Here is a 15211-nt window from a genome sequence, read left to right as displayed (position 1 = left end):
TTTACCTTCCACTGGTGGTACTAACTTAGTGAGATAGTTTGTAAGCAGAAAGCACACAATTGTTCATAGCACAACCGTCTCTGATATCATGAAAAAGGACTCCACCATCATTCATATCTCCATTTTCGTCTTTTGTAGGTTACTCCTGCACAACCTCTATCCAAACTTTCTCCGCTTAAAGGTTCAGCCGTTCTTGTTAAAATACCCCCATGTTTTGACTTCTGACTGATCAAGAGTTTCTTCCATAACTCCATATGGGTGAATAAATTAAATACTTTTGTTTTTCATCAGACATACAACCGCTCAATCTGACCGATTCTCGCTGCAATTATAGAACACGACATCATGGTGATGCTCGCATCATGTGAGCTATTATTAGAAATGATGTCACCACCACACAGTGACGAAGCGCTACTTTTACACGCGGATAGAAAGAACACCACTTCAATGGACTCGCTTCCATCATCATGACAGTTATGTCAAATTTCATTCTAACATCCTCTTGCTTCTCCTGCAGTTTTCCTCAAAATCAACTCCAACTTTCTGCGATAAACTCTTTGTTAATGTACTTGGGATTTATAGAGATAACAAGTAGAAAACACTCATACAATAGTTGGAGGTAAATATCTATTATCGTGATGAAACCAATGATATGCAGTCAACCTTGCATAAGTCGAATAATCACATGAGTCTGAGGTCTCTTCAAGTCCTCTTTCCTTTATATTCCATTGATTTCAATCCTACATAAGTCAAATTTTCTTTTGTCAAAGGTATTTCTTGAGTCCAAATAGATTCGACTTAGACAAGGTTGACCATATTCACTCATACTTTTTTTCCAAATACATACATGACAGTTATCAATGCTATGTTAAGTCTTGCACATTTTGAGGCTATAATAGTTGCCAAACCAAACCTCACACTGAGTGACATGATCGATGAATTTTACTCACAAAACTTACATATTTTTATATAAAATTCTGACACAGAGATTTAAATGTTCCAATATACAGTAGTCTAAGAAAAAGCAAAGTTGAAACTCAAATGAAAACTACAAATATCCCCCTCTCACACTAAAGCCAAGAATAGAACGAGTAAAAACTGTGCTCTTGTCCTCTGGAAGTCTTTTTATCCTCAGGTCTGCTGCCTCTATTCACAGGGAACTCACAGAGAGACGAAGGGGGGGGGGGGGGGGGAGGGAGCTCGTTTACCACCTGTATTTAACCCATTGAGGACGGGCTGATTTTGCTACAACACACATTTCCCACAGACTCTTGCCCGAGTATACTCGGGACTCATCCTCAACGGGTTAACTGAGGAAAAAAGTGTGGTAAGGAGGTTTGAAGATTACCCATTCCTCGCCGAGGAAAACAGCCATCAGTTTAGGGCTCACCTGGCTGCCAAAAAGCGCTCCTCCCTCAAACCGTCTCTCGTCATTAAGTATGACACGGATCCAAATCAAAAGCTGATCCCCGTCTCAAGCTGTTGGTTTTGATCCACATTTGCCAACTCGCAGGCTACAGCGTACGCAAAATCACCGGCAAGTAGCAGACTACAGCATGTACTCCCATCCTACACAGCCGACCTAGTACAATCTTTCAACCTGGTCCATACCGAGTTCTGAAATGCCCATAGACTTTATACGCAGGTCACCAGGTTCCCGTATGGAGCTGGTTAATAGATTTTCGTTTTTCATAGACAACACAACGTATATGAAGTTTCTACATCTTTACTTCATACCACTACCATTTCAATATTACTTACTCCATGGCTGCACACTAACCTATTTTTTTTACTGGTCCGACTTTTGGACAAGCAGGTGCCCATTTTTCCATCTTTTACTGGTTCATTACTGAAAAAAGTTACTGGTTCAACAATGATTATTACTGGTCAGGGACCGTCGGACCAGTGCCAGTGTGTAGCGTTGACTAACTCCTTCGTTCATTTGATTGAATTGGTCAATTCGAAACCATGACTTTTATTTCACCAGTTTTCATTTTTTCTAAGTTAAATAAAGACTACTAATAGTTCCCCCTGGATTTTTTGTCTGACATTTTATCACTCAGCAGTGATCCTGTACATCAATTCAAATTGTTAAACACATTTGCTGTTTTTTCCCCCACATTTTATCACATGCTTTGATAAAGTGTGTGTCCAGTCTTTTTGTATCTCTGTGCAGTTATATACTCTATTGACATAATACAACTGATGAATGCTACTCTTTTACCTGATTCTTGACTAAGAACTCAAATATGTAATAAGAAGTCATTTCTTTCATCAAACTATATCCTGTCAGCTATTTCATTTCACACAAATCTAACATCAAATAGATACTTTTATCACATTTCCGATGCCCAACAACACAACATTCCACACAGAGTCCAAATTTGGTGTTTTCTATATATCACAGCCGAGAAAGGAGACAACTTGAAGCTAATCTAAACAAGATATACCTCCATACAAAATCCATCACCTATGTGTGGATTTTGCGAACAAAAAATTTCTGCGGTTTCAAGAGTGGACATTCCCGCAATGCTGAATTCCTAACACGCATCCTGTTTGCAGTACAAACAGTCCCATCTTTTAAGTCATTGTTCTCTGTCTGTCTCTAACTGCCTGTCTGTCTGTCTATCTGTCTGCTGGAAGATAGAGCGTTCCCTCAAACTTGTCACTTCCAGCACTACCCCCCAGCCTCTAAAAAACCTCCTCCTGCATTCCGACCCGGCTTACAGGAGATACATCCCAGCATCCCCTGATTCAAAGTGCATCGCCTCACATCAAATTGTACGGACCTTCCTCCTTTATACGACCATCTCACCTCCCCCTCCCCCCCATCCCCCCCAACATCATTCATTAGCCACGATTCCACGAAGAAAAAGAAAAAAGAAATCTAGTTTCAAAAATCCACAGCACTTTTAAAGGAAGAAATCAACCTGAAGTCTAGTCAGTGTAAACTTTTTATCACAACAACCAATCTACTTCATATCTCTAGACATCCGATCAAATTTGAACATTCCAAAAACTGATACCTGATATTCTTCCCCTTCAGAATGACTGGTAGAGAAAGAGACCCTGAGGAGAACTTCAACATTTTTGGATAAATATTGGGAGTAAAATTGGACAGCTTGATTTGAATTTCACTGGTTAGATTTTAGACAGAAATTTTTGTTGATGTACTTTCTGGCTTGACGAAAGAGAGAGCTGACAAAATTTTTGCCGACCTTCATCACCATTTTCAACTTTACAGTACAGTAGTCAGTGGCAGCATTTATCAACTTTTCTAGGTTTGAAACATAGTAACAACCCTGTGCAGTGTGTGTGAACGGTGGCAAAGAATCTTGAGTTTTGCATCGCGATGCAAAAACCGCGAACTCCTTTGTGTGAATGCAGCTATTGGTCAACTTTTTTTTCACCAACAGTGTTACTGGTCCTATCGTTAAAAGGAAAGGTGAAATGAAATGGATTGTGGGAGAGAGAGGAAGGAAGGTGGGCGTTTTCACTTAAAGCCAACAGGGACGTGAGTTTTTACATAAACTTATCTTCAATTACAGTCCTGTAGTTTTGCTCTTATCTTTTTTTTATATATCTCTCTCAGTGAGATTGAATGACATCATAAATGTATAATTGATATATATATGTTTCCTTTTCTATTTTCTACTTCTAGTCAAGCTGCCTATATTAACCCTTGCGATGAAACCCACACTTGGGAAGAACTTGTTTTTCTCGCATGCGATGAAACATAAGAAGATGGATATTTCCAGAGAGAAAACTGCCCATTAGACACACACACACACATACACACACATACACACAAAGACAATTTTGTTATCGGCCCATAAACATGACCGACACATGCCTCCGAGATGCAATTTCACGAGAAACGGCGCCGTAATTATTCCTAAACAAATGGAATAATCGAGAACATGCATTTTTCATAGGCACAGCCCGAGAAACTCTTGCTGACTTCCTTTCCCCCACCCCCCGAAAAACAGAAAAACGTTGACGTCTCTCGCCCGGCAATATATTGGATGGACGCCATCTCAAGCGACAACATCGACGAAATGAAACGAAGGAAATGTCAGAGGGTATCAAAAAAGAGAAGGAGGAACATCAAGGAAGACGGCACTGGAAAGGGAGGGGGCTCGGGGCTCGAGAAATAGCCCCAAACCACGCAAAAGTAATTACAGATACGGCTGGGAGGGGGTTTGGAAGAGACAGGGCCCCCTAAATGGGTCATTTTAATGAGTTTTCTTTGTGACTTCTTTGATATGCCAATTATTGCATGCCCAGAATGCAAATTTTGTTGCACACTCCACTTGTAATTGATTGCCCTCTTGGCATTGTGGCAGAAGTTTTTGTCTTCTTCTTCTTCTTCTTCTTCTTTTTCTTCTTTTACTTCTCCTGTCTTGCTCTTTAAGAGCTTCAAGATTGCAGCAATGAAAATGAATAGAGACTGGAAGAGGGTCGATTCCACAAAATGAGCGAGATGAAGAGAAGGGTTTCAAGAAAACTGAACTTTGAGAACTGCCATCTGACATAATTCAAAATGATGAAACAGGTAAACTGTATTCTGAATACTTTTAACAATCAAGAAATGGTTACTTTTTTATAAATGAATCTAAAATATCAACTAAACTCAATATCATACAACTGCTAAGGTGTATATTCATGAGTGGTTATTTGAACCTTTATGATGATTGTATTCCCGATGAACTTTACATAATCATTTAAATAGTTGTGGGTTTATTTCTGTAGTTCAAAGTGCCATATGGAAGGAAGAAAATGAATGGGATTAAAAAACAAACAAACAACTAATTCTGCTCGAGGTTGATTTCTTACAGTTTACATTCCATTTGTCATTTGTAAGATATTTGCGAGTTTGGGTTTGCATTCTTTAACACTTGTCACTTTAGCTGGTCTCTAAACCAGCGTTTACTCTGACTGTTGTGGAGTGTATTTCTTGTCTTTCTGGGAAACCTGCTTTGATTCCTCCTCGATCCGTTTTTAATCAGATTTTCCACTTCTCTCGCTCTTTCCATTTCTCTTTCTATTTCTGTATATACCTCTTTATCTTTCTCTCTCTATAGAACTATCCATCCATCTACCTATCTAATATGTCTACATACGTCTGTATCTTTAAGAGAGAACTGCAAGGACGTAAAAAGAGAGAAAAGAGGAAGAGAGGGAGAGAGAGAGAGAGAGAGGATAAAAAGGATGTTACCTTATCAGATTCCTTTTATGGTCACTGGTATCGCCTGACTAAAGTGAGAGAAAGCGGCGCTCAACGTTCGATTGCGTTTTCATAGCAACGTTCCGTTCCGCACCCATCCTCCTCATCTTCTCCATGAAACCTCTCGTCTCCTAGATCTCACGACAGGACGGACAGGCGAGGGGGGGGGGGGGTCTAATCCGCACTCCTCTTTGTTTTCATTGGATCTTTGCGGTGCTTGAAGCGGAATTGTTTTAGTGTAGTTTTACGGGTTCCTCCCGCTCGAGAGACAGGGAGACGAGAAGGGCGTTGATTGGGAGCGCATCTCTGTTGTCACGGCGATGAGGAGGAGACGGGTGCCATGATACCTTGCCTTAAAACAAAACGAGCCTGTTGGAATGCTCATGGAGCAGTGTGAAATTTATCCATCTCGGGGGACAAAAAAAACCCCCAAAACCTGGGAAGCTATGTTTGACCCCAGTAGGGAAGATGGATAACCGAAGGAAGAGGAAGGTAAAGACAGATAAAAGAGATGGAAAAGAGAAAGATGAATAAGAGAAAGATTAACTCTGCGATGAGCAAATGGAGCCATTTTCTTACTGAATAACAAAGCTGGACTTGAAGAATGAAGGAAAGATGAAGAATGGAGCTAGCATTGTTCTCACAGAAGCTGGTATACCTCCCACCTCGTAACCCAAATCAAAGAGCTTCTCTTTAGAATTAGAAACCGCTAATGGAGATGGAGGGCATTTAGATTCTAGATTTTACGGAATAACCAAAAGAAATTGTCAGTTGGGATGGGGTGAACGAGAACTAAACGAGACGGACTCTGGGCATCTTGCTCTTCACTGATGTGTTACACTTTTGCATTTTGTGACATATATATTTCATGTCCTTCTGTTTTTAAACTTCAGTTCTGTCTGATTGATTATACTTGCGACATATTAAGGTCAACTTGGGCACAGAGCAGCGGTTCAGTTCAAATTTGCTTTTTGCCAAAATATAAGGGCTTCTCTCCTTTTAATATCTCTGTCCTTTTGCAGACGTAGGCACATTTTATGGCTGCCCTCACATTAGCCAATTTCCTATCTAACATGCATTCAAAAAACACTTGTTAAAATTCACACACCACTCCGGCACTAGAGACTCGGAAAAAAAAATGGGGACAAATATTCCGACGAAATTCAGCAGCAAGCAGCAAGGGGGGTCTCACTTTCCTACTTTCCCCTTCCGCTCCTTCAAATCATTAACCTATTCTACCCTCCCGTACACTTTTTGAGAGAATTTATTGTTTTTTATGAGAGCGGTGTCTGAAATTATGGATTCTACTGCCATGCAAATCTTACCCCCCTTAAGAGCAGTTACAATTCAATTTGTAACTAGAGGGGGCATGTATGAAAAGGAAAAAGGAGGGAGATACAGAAAAAAATATATATAGAGAAAAAAAAAGGACGGCAACTTATTTTTCTCTCTTTGAAATCAAGTGCTAGATGTAAACAAGAACACCAATTCAACAAGTGTGCATTTTAGTGAGAAGACATATGCCTATCCTAGCCTTTAGTGTGTGTCAGTATGTATGTGTTTGTGTGTGAAAGACAGAGAGAGAGATATACAGAGAAATGATTAGACAGACAGACAGACAGACAGACAGACAGACAGACAGAGAAAAAACAGATACTGGTAGACATAGAAAGAGATAAATAGAGAAAGTGAGAGAGAGAAGGGATCACCTGCCCTCGTTCTTTCAGGCAAAAACAAAAGTGGAAAGGTATTGACAAAACTTGAAGGATGTCCAAAGATTGAAAGTACCCCCCCCCCCTCCCCTGCCCCCCTTTTTTTTCAGGAGAGAAATATTCTTTGGGGAAAAAATGAAAAAGAAAGAGAGCATTTTCAAAGAGAATCACCTCACACTCGCTTCTTTTGAATACATCACTCAGATCACGCTTCTGTGAAAGTCAGTCAAAAAAATCCCTCCCAAGACTCCATCTGCTATTCCTTCTCTCTCTCACATTCTCTCAATCCCTGTTTTCCTTCCTAGTTTCTTGTTTTCTTCATTAGTCTTAGTCTTTAACCACTCCATCCCACCCAACCTCCCAAAAATTTACACGCCGCTGTTTTAAACTGGCTTCCTTTCGCCTAAATCCCTGTTTAGTTCCTCTCCTCCCTGTTAACGCCTCCAACCCATAGTCTACCGGTTTCTCCTTCCACGCTTTCGACTGGTTAGCCCCCCCCCCCTTCTTCGCCCTCTCCCTTCTCTTCTCTCGCCTCTTAATGCATTCTCGAATGCCTCTTGATTTTCCAGGCACTATCACTTTCCACGCTATCGATTCTTCTCGCATTCCGTACTTACTTTTTCTTTTGCTTCTTACCTACACCATCACACCTTTTACGTCAAGCCACTTTTTTTTTTCTTCTCCCCCCTCAACACCTTTTACCCTCTTGCTGTAGTGTTCTGTTACACTGGCATACATTTTGTTCCTGACTGCTACTCTTTCTTCAAGGAACAAATTTCTTTCTTTTGGTACGATCTTTTCTATTGAAGACATCTTGAGAAAAATCTGTTACCAGAAATAGGTGAACTGTATACACAAGAGCAAAGATTCCAGTCCAAATTACAACATACACGTACTTAACAGCAGATCTCATTTAATTCAGTTGCAACAGACTCTGTCTCAATAGTCTCTCATGAATATACAATGTTTATCATACATTTATAAACAGATTACACTTATGTCACTGTTCCTTAATTTTCCATTCATTTAATGTTATTTGTTTCCTAACTAAATGAATGATACCTCACCTAAAAGTTATGTTTGTACTTTAAAAATTCCAGTCTCCAAATCTCTGGGTTTTATCTTTTTTCAGTAAAGATATGTGCAATTCTTACTGTATCTCATTCATTTCCTTTTCATTATATTTAATCATATTACGGCAATCCCAGCTTTGAATATGAGATGTACCCTTTTTTCCACCCTTTATTGTTCAAAGATCTAATGTCCAGCCTCTAATACAGCACTCGCTCACCCTTTCTTGTTTCCATCTTTCCTCTTCTTCTTTTTTTCACGCAAAAAAAAAAATGTACACATTATCCTCCTTAAGAAAACTGTTGAAGTTCTTGACTTGTCCATTTATGCAGAAAGAACATTTCCCCCCACAAACATTACTCTTAAACTCACTCTAGGTGTATGCAAGATTATGCTATTTTTCTCTTCTGTTTCTCCTTTACTTTTTGTCTTCTTCTTCTCCTCTTCTTTTTCCTTGTTCTATATCAGCTTCTTATCATTATTATTCATATTCTTTTTCTTCTTCTTCATATTCATCTTCTTCATTAGCTTTAATTGTCTTCTTCTTCTTCTTCTCCTTTCCACCCCTTCATAATCTCCTTCTCTTTTTCATCCTTCAACTTTATCATTTTCATCTTTCCTCCCTTCTCATTCTCCTCATCTCTTGATACATTTGGACTTTCACTTTCCTGTCAAAACCCTTCTTTTCTTTCTGTTTCTCTTCCTTTCTGAGACTGCCTTTAATGGAAAAAAAAAGGAAAAAAAATTGTCGGGGGGGGGGGGGGAAGTGGTGAGAAGGGAAGAAGAAACGATGCGGGCCATATCGGTTCTTGCGGAGTGGCACCTCGCGCCGGTGCACGCTCCATCCCAAGCACCTGAAGTGTTCCGTTTGCAAGTTGCACACTAATGGGCTGAAAGCCGAGACCGCGACCACAACTTACCGCGTCAGATCACGTACGCGGTCCTTGATTTCGGATGGTCGTGGGATGGGTGTTTTTTTCCTCTTTCTTTCTGTTTGCACCTTTTTCTTCCCCCCTTTAACTTTCCTCTACAGTAGCACCCTTCACTGTTCACAGATTTTTTGCCCTCTATATTCTAGCATCTTCTTTTTCTTTGCTCGCTTGCCCTTTCAAGCGTTGTTTACCAACTAAAGAGAAATCTCTCGTTTGTGTTTTTCCCGTGCTTAAAGGCTAGATGAAATTTTTGGCCACCGTCCCGCAGACATCATGACACTCCCAATTCAATCTGATGATTGCATGAATAACAAAGTCACAAAACTGTCAAAATAAGGACTACAACACTTCAGTTCCCAACACCAAACAACAGCAACACATATGTGCACATAAAGGACATACAAATGTACTCCTCACATGTCAGTAAAAAAGTCCACCAGCAACTTCATCGAACTTCCTCAATGATATCTGTTACGTCACCATGGATCACATTTTCACGGCAACCAGCATCATCTTTCCTGACATATGGTATCTTGAAGCTAGATCACTCATCCAACACTGTGTCCCCGCTCAAAACCTAGATATGTCTTCTTCAACATCAATTATGTGTGGAAACTTGCAGCTTGGCATACACTACACCTAGGTTTTCCTGGAAAAAACAGACAGCTTGCTAAGGACCTGGCTTGACATATCAGCAGAAAACATATGTAAGCTGAATTCAAAGTATAGACATTCAAATGTGACTAGAGGGTCCATTATAAAGTTGCCAAGGAAAAATTTCCAAAAATAAGTAGAGCCCCCCCCCCCCCCCCCCTAATTGCAAATAAGCAACAACGTCTGCAATGCCAGCAACATCAATAATGCTAGCGACGTCAGCAACCTCTGCCATGTCAGCAACATTAACAATACTAGCTACACTGGCAATACAAACAACACTAGATGCGGGATCAACCTTATGCACGTAAGCAGCACTAGCAACATCAACCTCTAAAATACACCAGTATGAACAATATCAGCAACAATACCAGCAACATAAACAAGAGACCCGCGGGTCTAGCGCTCACCTGAGTATCGCAAGTTCACCTTTCACGCAGTCACTAATCTAAATTATTCACAGCTCTACCAAAATTTGACCAGGCATTCTCAAGTAGAAGATGAAACTGTACAATAAGGGCCCAAATTTTTTAAGATTCCTTAATTTGGGGGGGGGGGGATTGGGGCCCCCTGGGGCCCTCTGGGTGGGGCATGGTGCCCATTTTTATAAATTGAGATCCTGACCCCCTAGGGATGCTACCTGCCAAGTTTGATGAAAATACATCATGAGGTTTTCAGGAAGAAGATGAAAATGTACAATTCAGGTCCCCATTTGGACCTTCCCAACCAACCCCCCCCCCCCCCTGCCCCCAAGAGGGGCACCCCTTGATCTCCTATGAACAAACTTGAAAATACAGTCATTAATGTACTAACTCATAGTATTATTTTACCTCTATAACTTCTGATTCTAGAGAAGATTTTTAAAGATTCCTTCATTTTGGGGGTTTGGGGCCCCCCTGGGGGCCCCCTGGGTGGGGAATGGTGCCCATTTTAAGAAATTGAAATCCTAACTCCCTAGGGATGCTACCTGCCAAGTTTGGTGAAAATGGGTCATGGGGTTCTCAAGAAGAATATAGAAATGTACAATTTAGGCCCCATTAGGACCCCTCCCCTGGGTCCCAAGGGGGGCACCCCTGATTCTGCCATGAACAAACTTGAAACTACAGTCATCAATGTACAAACTCATAGTATTAACTTAGCTCTATCACTTCTGGTTCTGGAGAAGAAGATTTTTACAGATTCCTTAAGTTTGGGGCGTTTGGGCCCCCTGGGGGCCCCCTGGGTGGGGCATGGTGCCCATTTTAACAAATTGAGTTCCTAACCCCCTAGGGATGCTACCTGCCAAGTTTGGTGAAAATGGGTAATGGGGTTCTCAAGAAGAAGATGAAAATGTACAATTTAGGCCCCATTAGAACCCCTCCCCACCCCCCTCCCCTGGGTCCCAAGGGGGGCACCCCTAATTTTGCCATGAACAAACTTGAAACTACAGTCATCAATGTACTAACTCATAGTATTAACTTAGCTCTATCACTTCTGGTTCTAGAGAAGAAGATTTTTACAGATTCCTTAATTTTGGGGGGTTGGGCCCCCCTGGGGGCCCCCTGGGTGGGGCATGGTGCCCATTTTAACAAATTGAGTTCCTAACCCCCTAGGGATGCTACCTGCCAAGTTTGATGAAAATCGGTTTTGGGGTTTTCAAGAAGAAGACGAAAATGTAAAAAGTTTACGCACGACGCACGACGGACGACGGACGACGGACGACGGACGACGGACGACGGACGACGGACGCCGGACGAAGGGCGATCGCAATAGCTCACTTGAGCCTTTGGCTCAGGTGAGCTAACAACAAAACTGCCCACATCAGCAACATTAGTATACATAATCGGCAGCAGCAACATATGCAACAATACTGGCAACATCAACAATATTGTCAACACCAGCAACAACACTGGTAACATCAGCAACAATACCAGCAACATCAGTATACATGTACATAATCAGCACCAGCAACATCTGCAATTCCAGCACCTCCAACAAATACCAAACACACACACACACACATGCACACACACAATCTTTCCCTGTGATTGGTGGTTAGACAACAGACAACACGAGTACCACTTACATGCAATCTCCAGGGTGGCGTTGTTGCTGAAGACCGTTCCAAGGCTGTTGCTGGCCTCACACTGGTACAGCCCGCCATCCTGCCCGCCCTGCCGGCTGCCGATCACCTCCAGGAAGAAGAGGGTGCCGCTGGCGTCCAGGATGCTCCTCCGTCCACCAATCCGCAAGGGCCGGCCATCCTTGAACCACTGGATGCAGAATGGAGAGGAAGATGGTACTGTCGTGATTTCATCATCATTTTTTTTAAATTATTTTATCTAAAATCATGAACACAAAGGCTATTTGGGAGGGGGGATGTTAGGACAAACACTATTGTCAGTGAGTTTTCTGAGCTTAAAAGGATGGTATAGTATTGATTGAGGTGAGGATTCAGCTAGTAACTTTTTGATAGATACTTAGAAAACACTTTATGAAATGATCAAAGGCATACAATTCTAAGAGGAATTCAAATTTTATTTGATGAAAATTGGTTTTGAAAAATGGCTGAGATATCCAAAAACAAAGTAAAATGAAGCAATCCAAATAAAAGGTGGGTCCCACCTTTTATCAAGATTGCTTTATTTTGGATAGCTCAGCCATTTCAAAACCAATTTTCATCAAACAAACTTTGAATTCCTCTTAGAATCATATGCTCTTTCATATTTCATAAGAGGTTTCTCATTATCTTGAAAAATCATCCTAAAAAAATGTTGGAAACCTGAGGCCTCGTCTCACCCGAAACTGTACCATCCCTTTAAGATTTGAAAACATGTCAGCCAAACACAACAGCAGCAACAACAACAAAAACATTTAGCTCCTCTTATGACTTCAGGGAAGATATTAACAGTTGCTCAGAAGTCAAACAATCAGCCAGTATCTGAAAGGGATTTGGGGTTTTGGGTGAGACCTAACTTCAGGTTTCTATTTTTTGTTGTTGTGAGATAATGAAAAACCTCTTATGAAATATGAAAGAGCATGCATTTTCCAAGAGGGATTCCCTGTTTATTTGATGAAAATTGGTCTTGAAATGGCTGAGATATCCAAAACAAAGCTATCCTAGTAAAAAGGTGGGATGTACCTTTTATTAAGAATGCTTTGTTTTACTTTTTTGTTGTTTTTGGATATCACAGCTATTTCAAAACCGATTTTCAGCAAATACACTTTGAATTCCTCTTAGAATGGTATGCTCTGTATTATTTCATAAACTTGGTTTCTTGGTATCTCGCATACAGCTACTTCAAACCAGCATATTCTACACGACAGTATTGATAAGTCATCATATCCTACTCTCTCCCTCTGCCAAACATAACGAAGCAAAGCAAAGCAAAACATCGGATTTGTTGATACGCTTATTATTCTCTTTAGACATCATTATGGAGATTCTGAAAATTGTTGAATAGGAAAAGGAAGACAGACAAAAATCTAAAATGATATAACACTGCATGGTCCTCTAGCTATTGGATACCACTGAGCAACAGCATTCTCGTCTTCGTCTAAAAGGGGGAAAAAAAAGGGCAAAAAAATCTGAAAGAAAAAACCTCAATAGTAAATCTTCAAACCACCGGCCATTCCAAAGTTGTGACAGAGTGGAGATAGTGGATCTCGTGTGAACGAAAACATCTTCGCCCCGAACAGATATCAGATGATTCTCATCACCTTACGACCCAGAGTAACAGAGGAGAAACAAGGAGAGAAAGGAAACAGATTTAGAGAGAGAGAGAGAACGAACGGCACAGCTAGTTTTCCCTTCCGATTCAAAGACATTGGGCAGACCGTTGCAATCTTATCGCGGGTCATTACGAATGTTTGTCGGCCCAATATTCCCCGGCCCGCTGCAGGCCCAATCAATATTCGTCTCCAGACATATATGTTGTTCTCTCCCTCTTGAACTCATATCATCGTATCTTTTCCTTCTACCCCCCCCCCCCTCCAACTGAACCAGCACGAGCTGCTAAAGAAAAGCTGCAGTGTTCAGACTTCAATTTCGTCGAGTTGCCAGCACCTTTTCTTGGCCAGTGTCAATGACACTGCAACAGACCTACTTTTGTTATCGACGTTATATCGATGAGAGAGAATAAAGAACTTCCGCAATCACAGTGGAAAGGTAATCTGCTTATTCTTTTCTCTCTTTTTTTTTTCTTCATTGCCGATGCATCCCTTCAACATTCATAGATAATACACAACAATATTAGGAATACCAACACTTCTGTAGTGAAGGTCTCTAAATGTTTTGCATCAAAGGTGCTTGGTCTTTCTACCATGATAATTCCCAATGAAAGCAACAGGTACTTCCAAAAGGTACAGACGCAAATATTATTGAAGCATTGCTCAGTGAAGTAAGCATGGATGCCTGATGAAGTACAAGTTTCACTCTGCTTAAAAAAAAAGAATCTAAAACCTGCCACCTGCCATCTTTTACATTAATTTTGACCAGCTGATTTGCGAATGAAAAGAAAAGTCTCAACTTTTGGGGTTTTGGAGGAGAAGTCCAAGAAAGAATTGTGAACACTGCTGTTGAGTTGGAAGACTCGAGAGGATTTTTTTTTTTTTTTTTGGGGGGGGGGAGGTGCAGAAAATTATAATGTGCAAGTGCAACTCCTCATGAAATTCCTTCATGAAAGCCTCCATGTTATACAACATATTCTCCAGATTATCATGAAATAACAAAGAAAAAAAAAACAGGAACAAACTCTCTAGGAAGTTAACTAAAACTATAATCTGGGCTACCATGACTTCACCCGTGTTCCCCTTCTTTAAATATTGTTTTCAAGCAGCGCTCCATACGACTGGAAACTCTGGTACAAAACTGACCCCTTGATAGAAAGAGAGAGAGGGAGGGAGAGATGTAGCTCCAATCAAATCTACCATCTGTGATGCATGTCTTGATTTTTATTTCTTGACAAATTAACAAGTTGTACATGTATGAATATATTTTTGGGGGAAAATACTTCATATTTTACAACCCTCTTGGTACCTCCCTGACCTAATAACCCATCATTGGTCCAAGGTAAAGAGACCACTTATACTCAGGACCTTTTTCTCTCTCCCCTGCTCCAGTTAACTCTGGCCAAAATTGAGAGAAGGAAGTGGCAGGATAGAACCAAAACAAGTCTGAAGTCACATAGAGAGAAATAGAGAAATAGATAGATAGATAGATAGATAGATAGATAGATAGATAGATAGATAGAGATAGATAGATAGATAGAGAGAGAGAGAGAGAGAGAGAGATAGAGATAGATAGATAGAGATAGATAGATAGAGATATATAGGTAGATATCACAGATAGATAGACAGCTAGATGGATAGGATAGATGGAAAGATAGAGATAGATAGATAGATAGATAGAAATAGGTAGATATATAAATAAATAGAAAACAGAGATAGATGGATAGAGATAGATAGTGATGGATAGATAGATAGAGATACATAAATAGATAGACAGATAGAGAGATTGATAGATAGGAGAGATAGAGACTGATGAATACCAACTGGAGACACTCTGAGATAAAGGACAAGGGCAGAGAGGAAGGAGGATAATATGCATATGAAGAGGAGGAGAGAAAAGATGAATC

At 40.6% G+C, this 15211-nt stretch overlaps 1 protein-coding gene across 1 annotated transcript in view; it reads right to left on the bottom strand.

The window, feature by feature from the left end:
- The window catches only part of LOC139720493 (roundabout homolog 2-like), a 152501-nt gene that overhangs the window by 52436 nt on the left and 84854 nt on the right, over positions 1–15211 (bottom strand). Inside the window, exon 3 of the mRNA XM_071631847.1 lies at positions 11662–11848. Coding sequence (XP_071487948.1) covers positions 11662–11848 — 187 coding nt within the window. The remainder of the gene's footprint in view (positions 1–11661; positions 11849–15211) is intronic.

Source organism: Diadema antillarum, unplaced genomic scaffold (genome assembly GCF_040938485.1).
Source record: "Diadema antillarum isolate AM-2024a unplaced genomic scaffold, OU_Dant_1.0 scf00000128, whole genome shotgun sequence".
Lineage (NCBI taxonomy): Eukaryota > Metazoa > Echinodermata > Echinoidea > Diadematoida > Diadematidae > Diadema > Diadema antillarum.
This window is presented reverse-complemented; position numbering and strand designations above follow the sequence as displayed.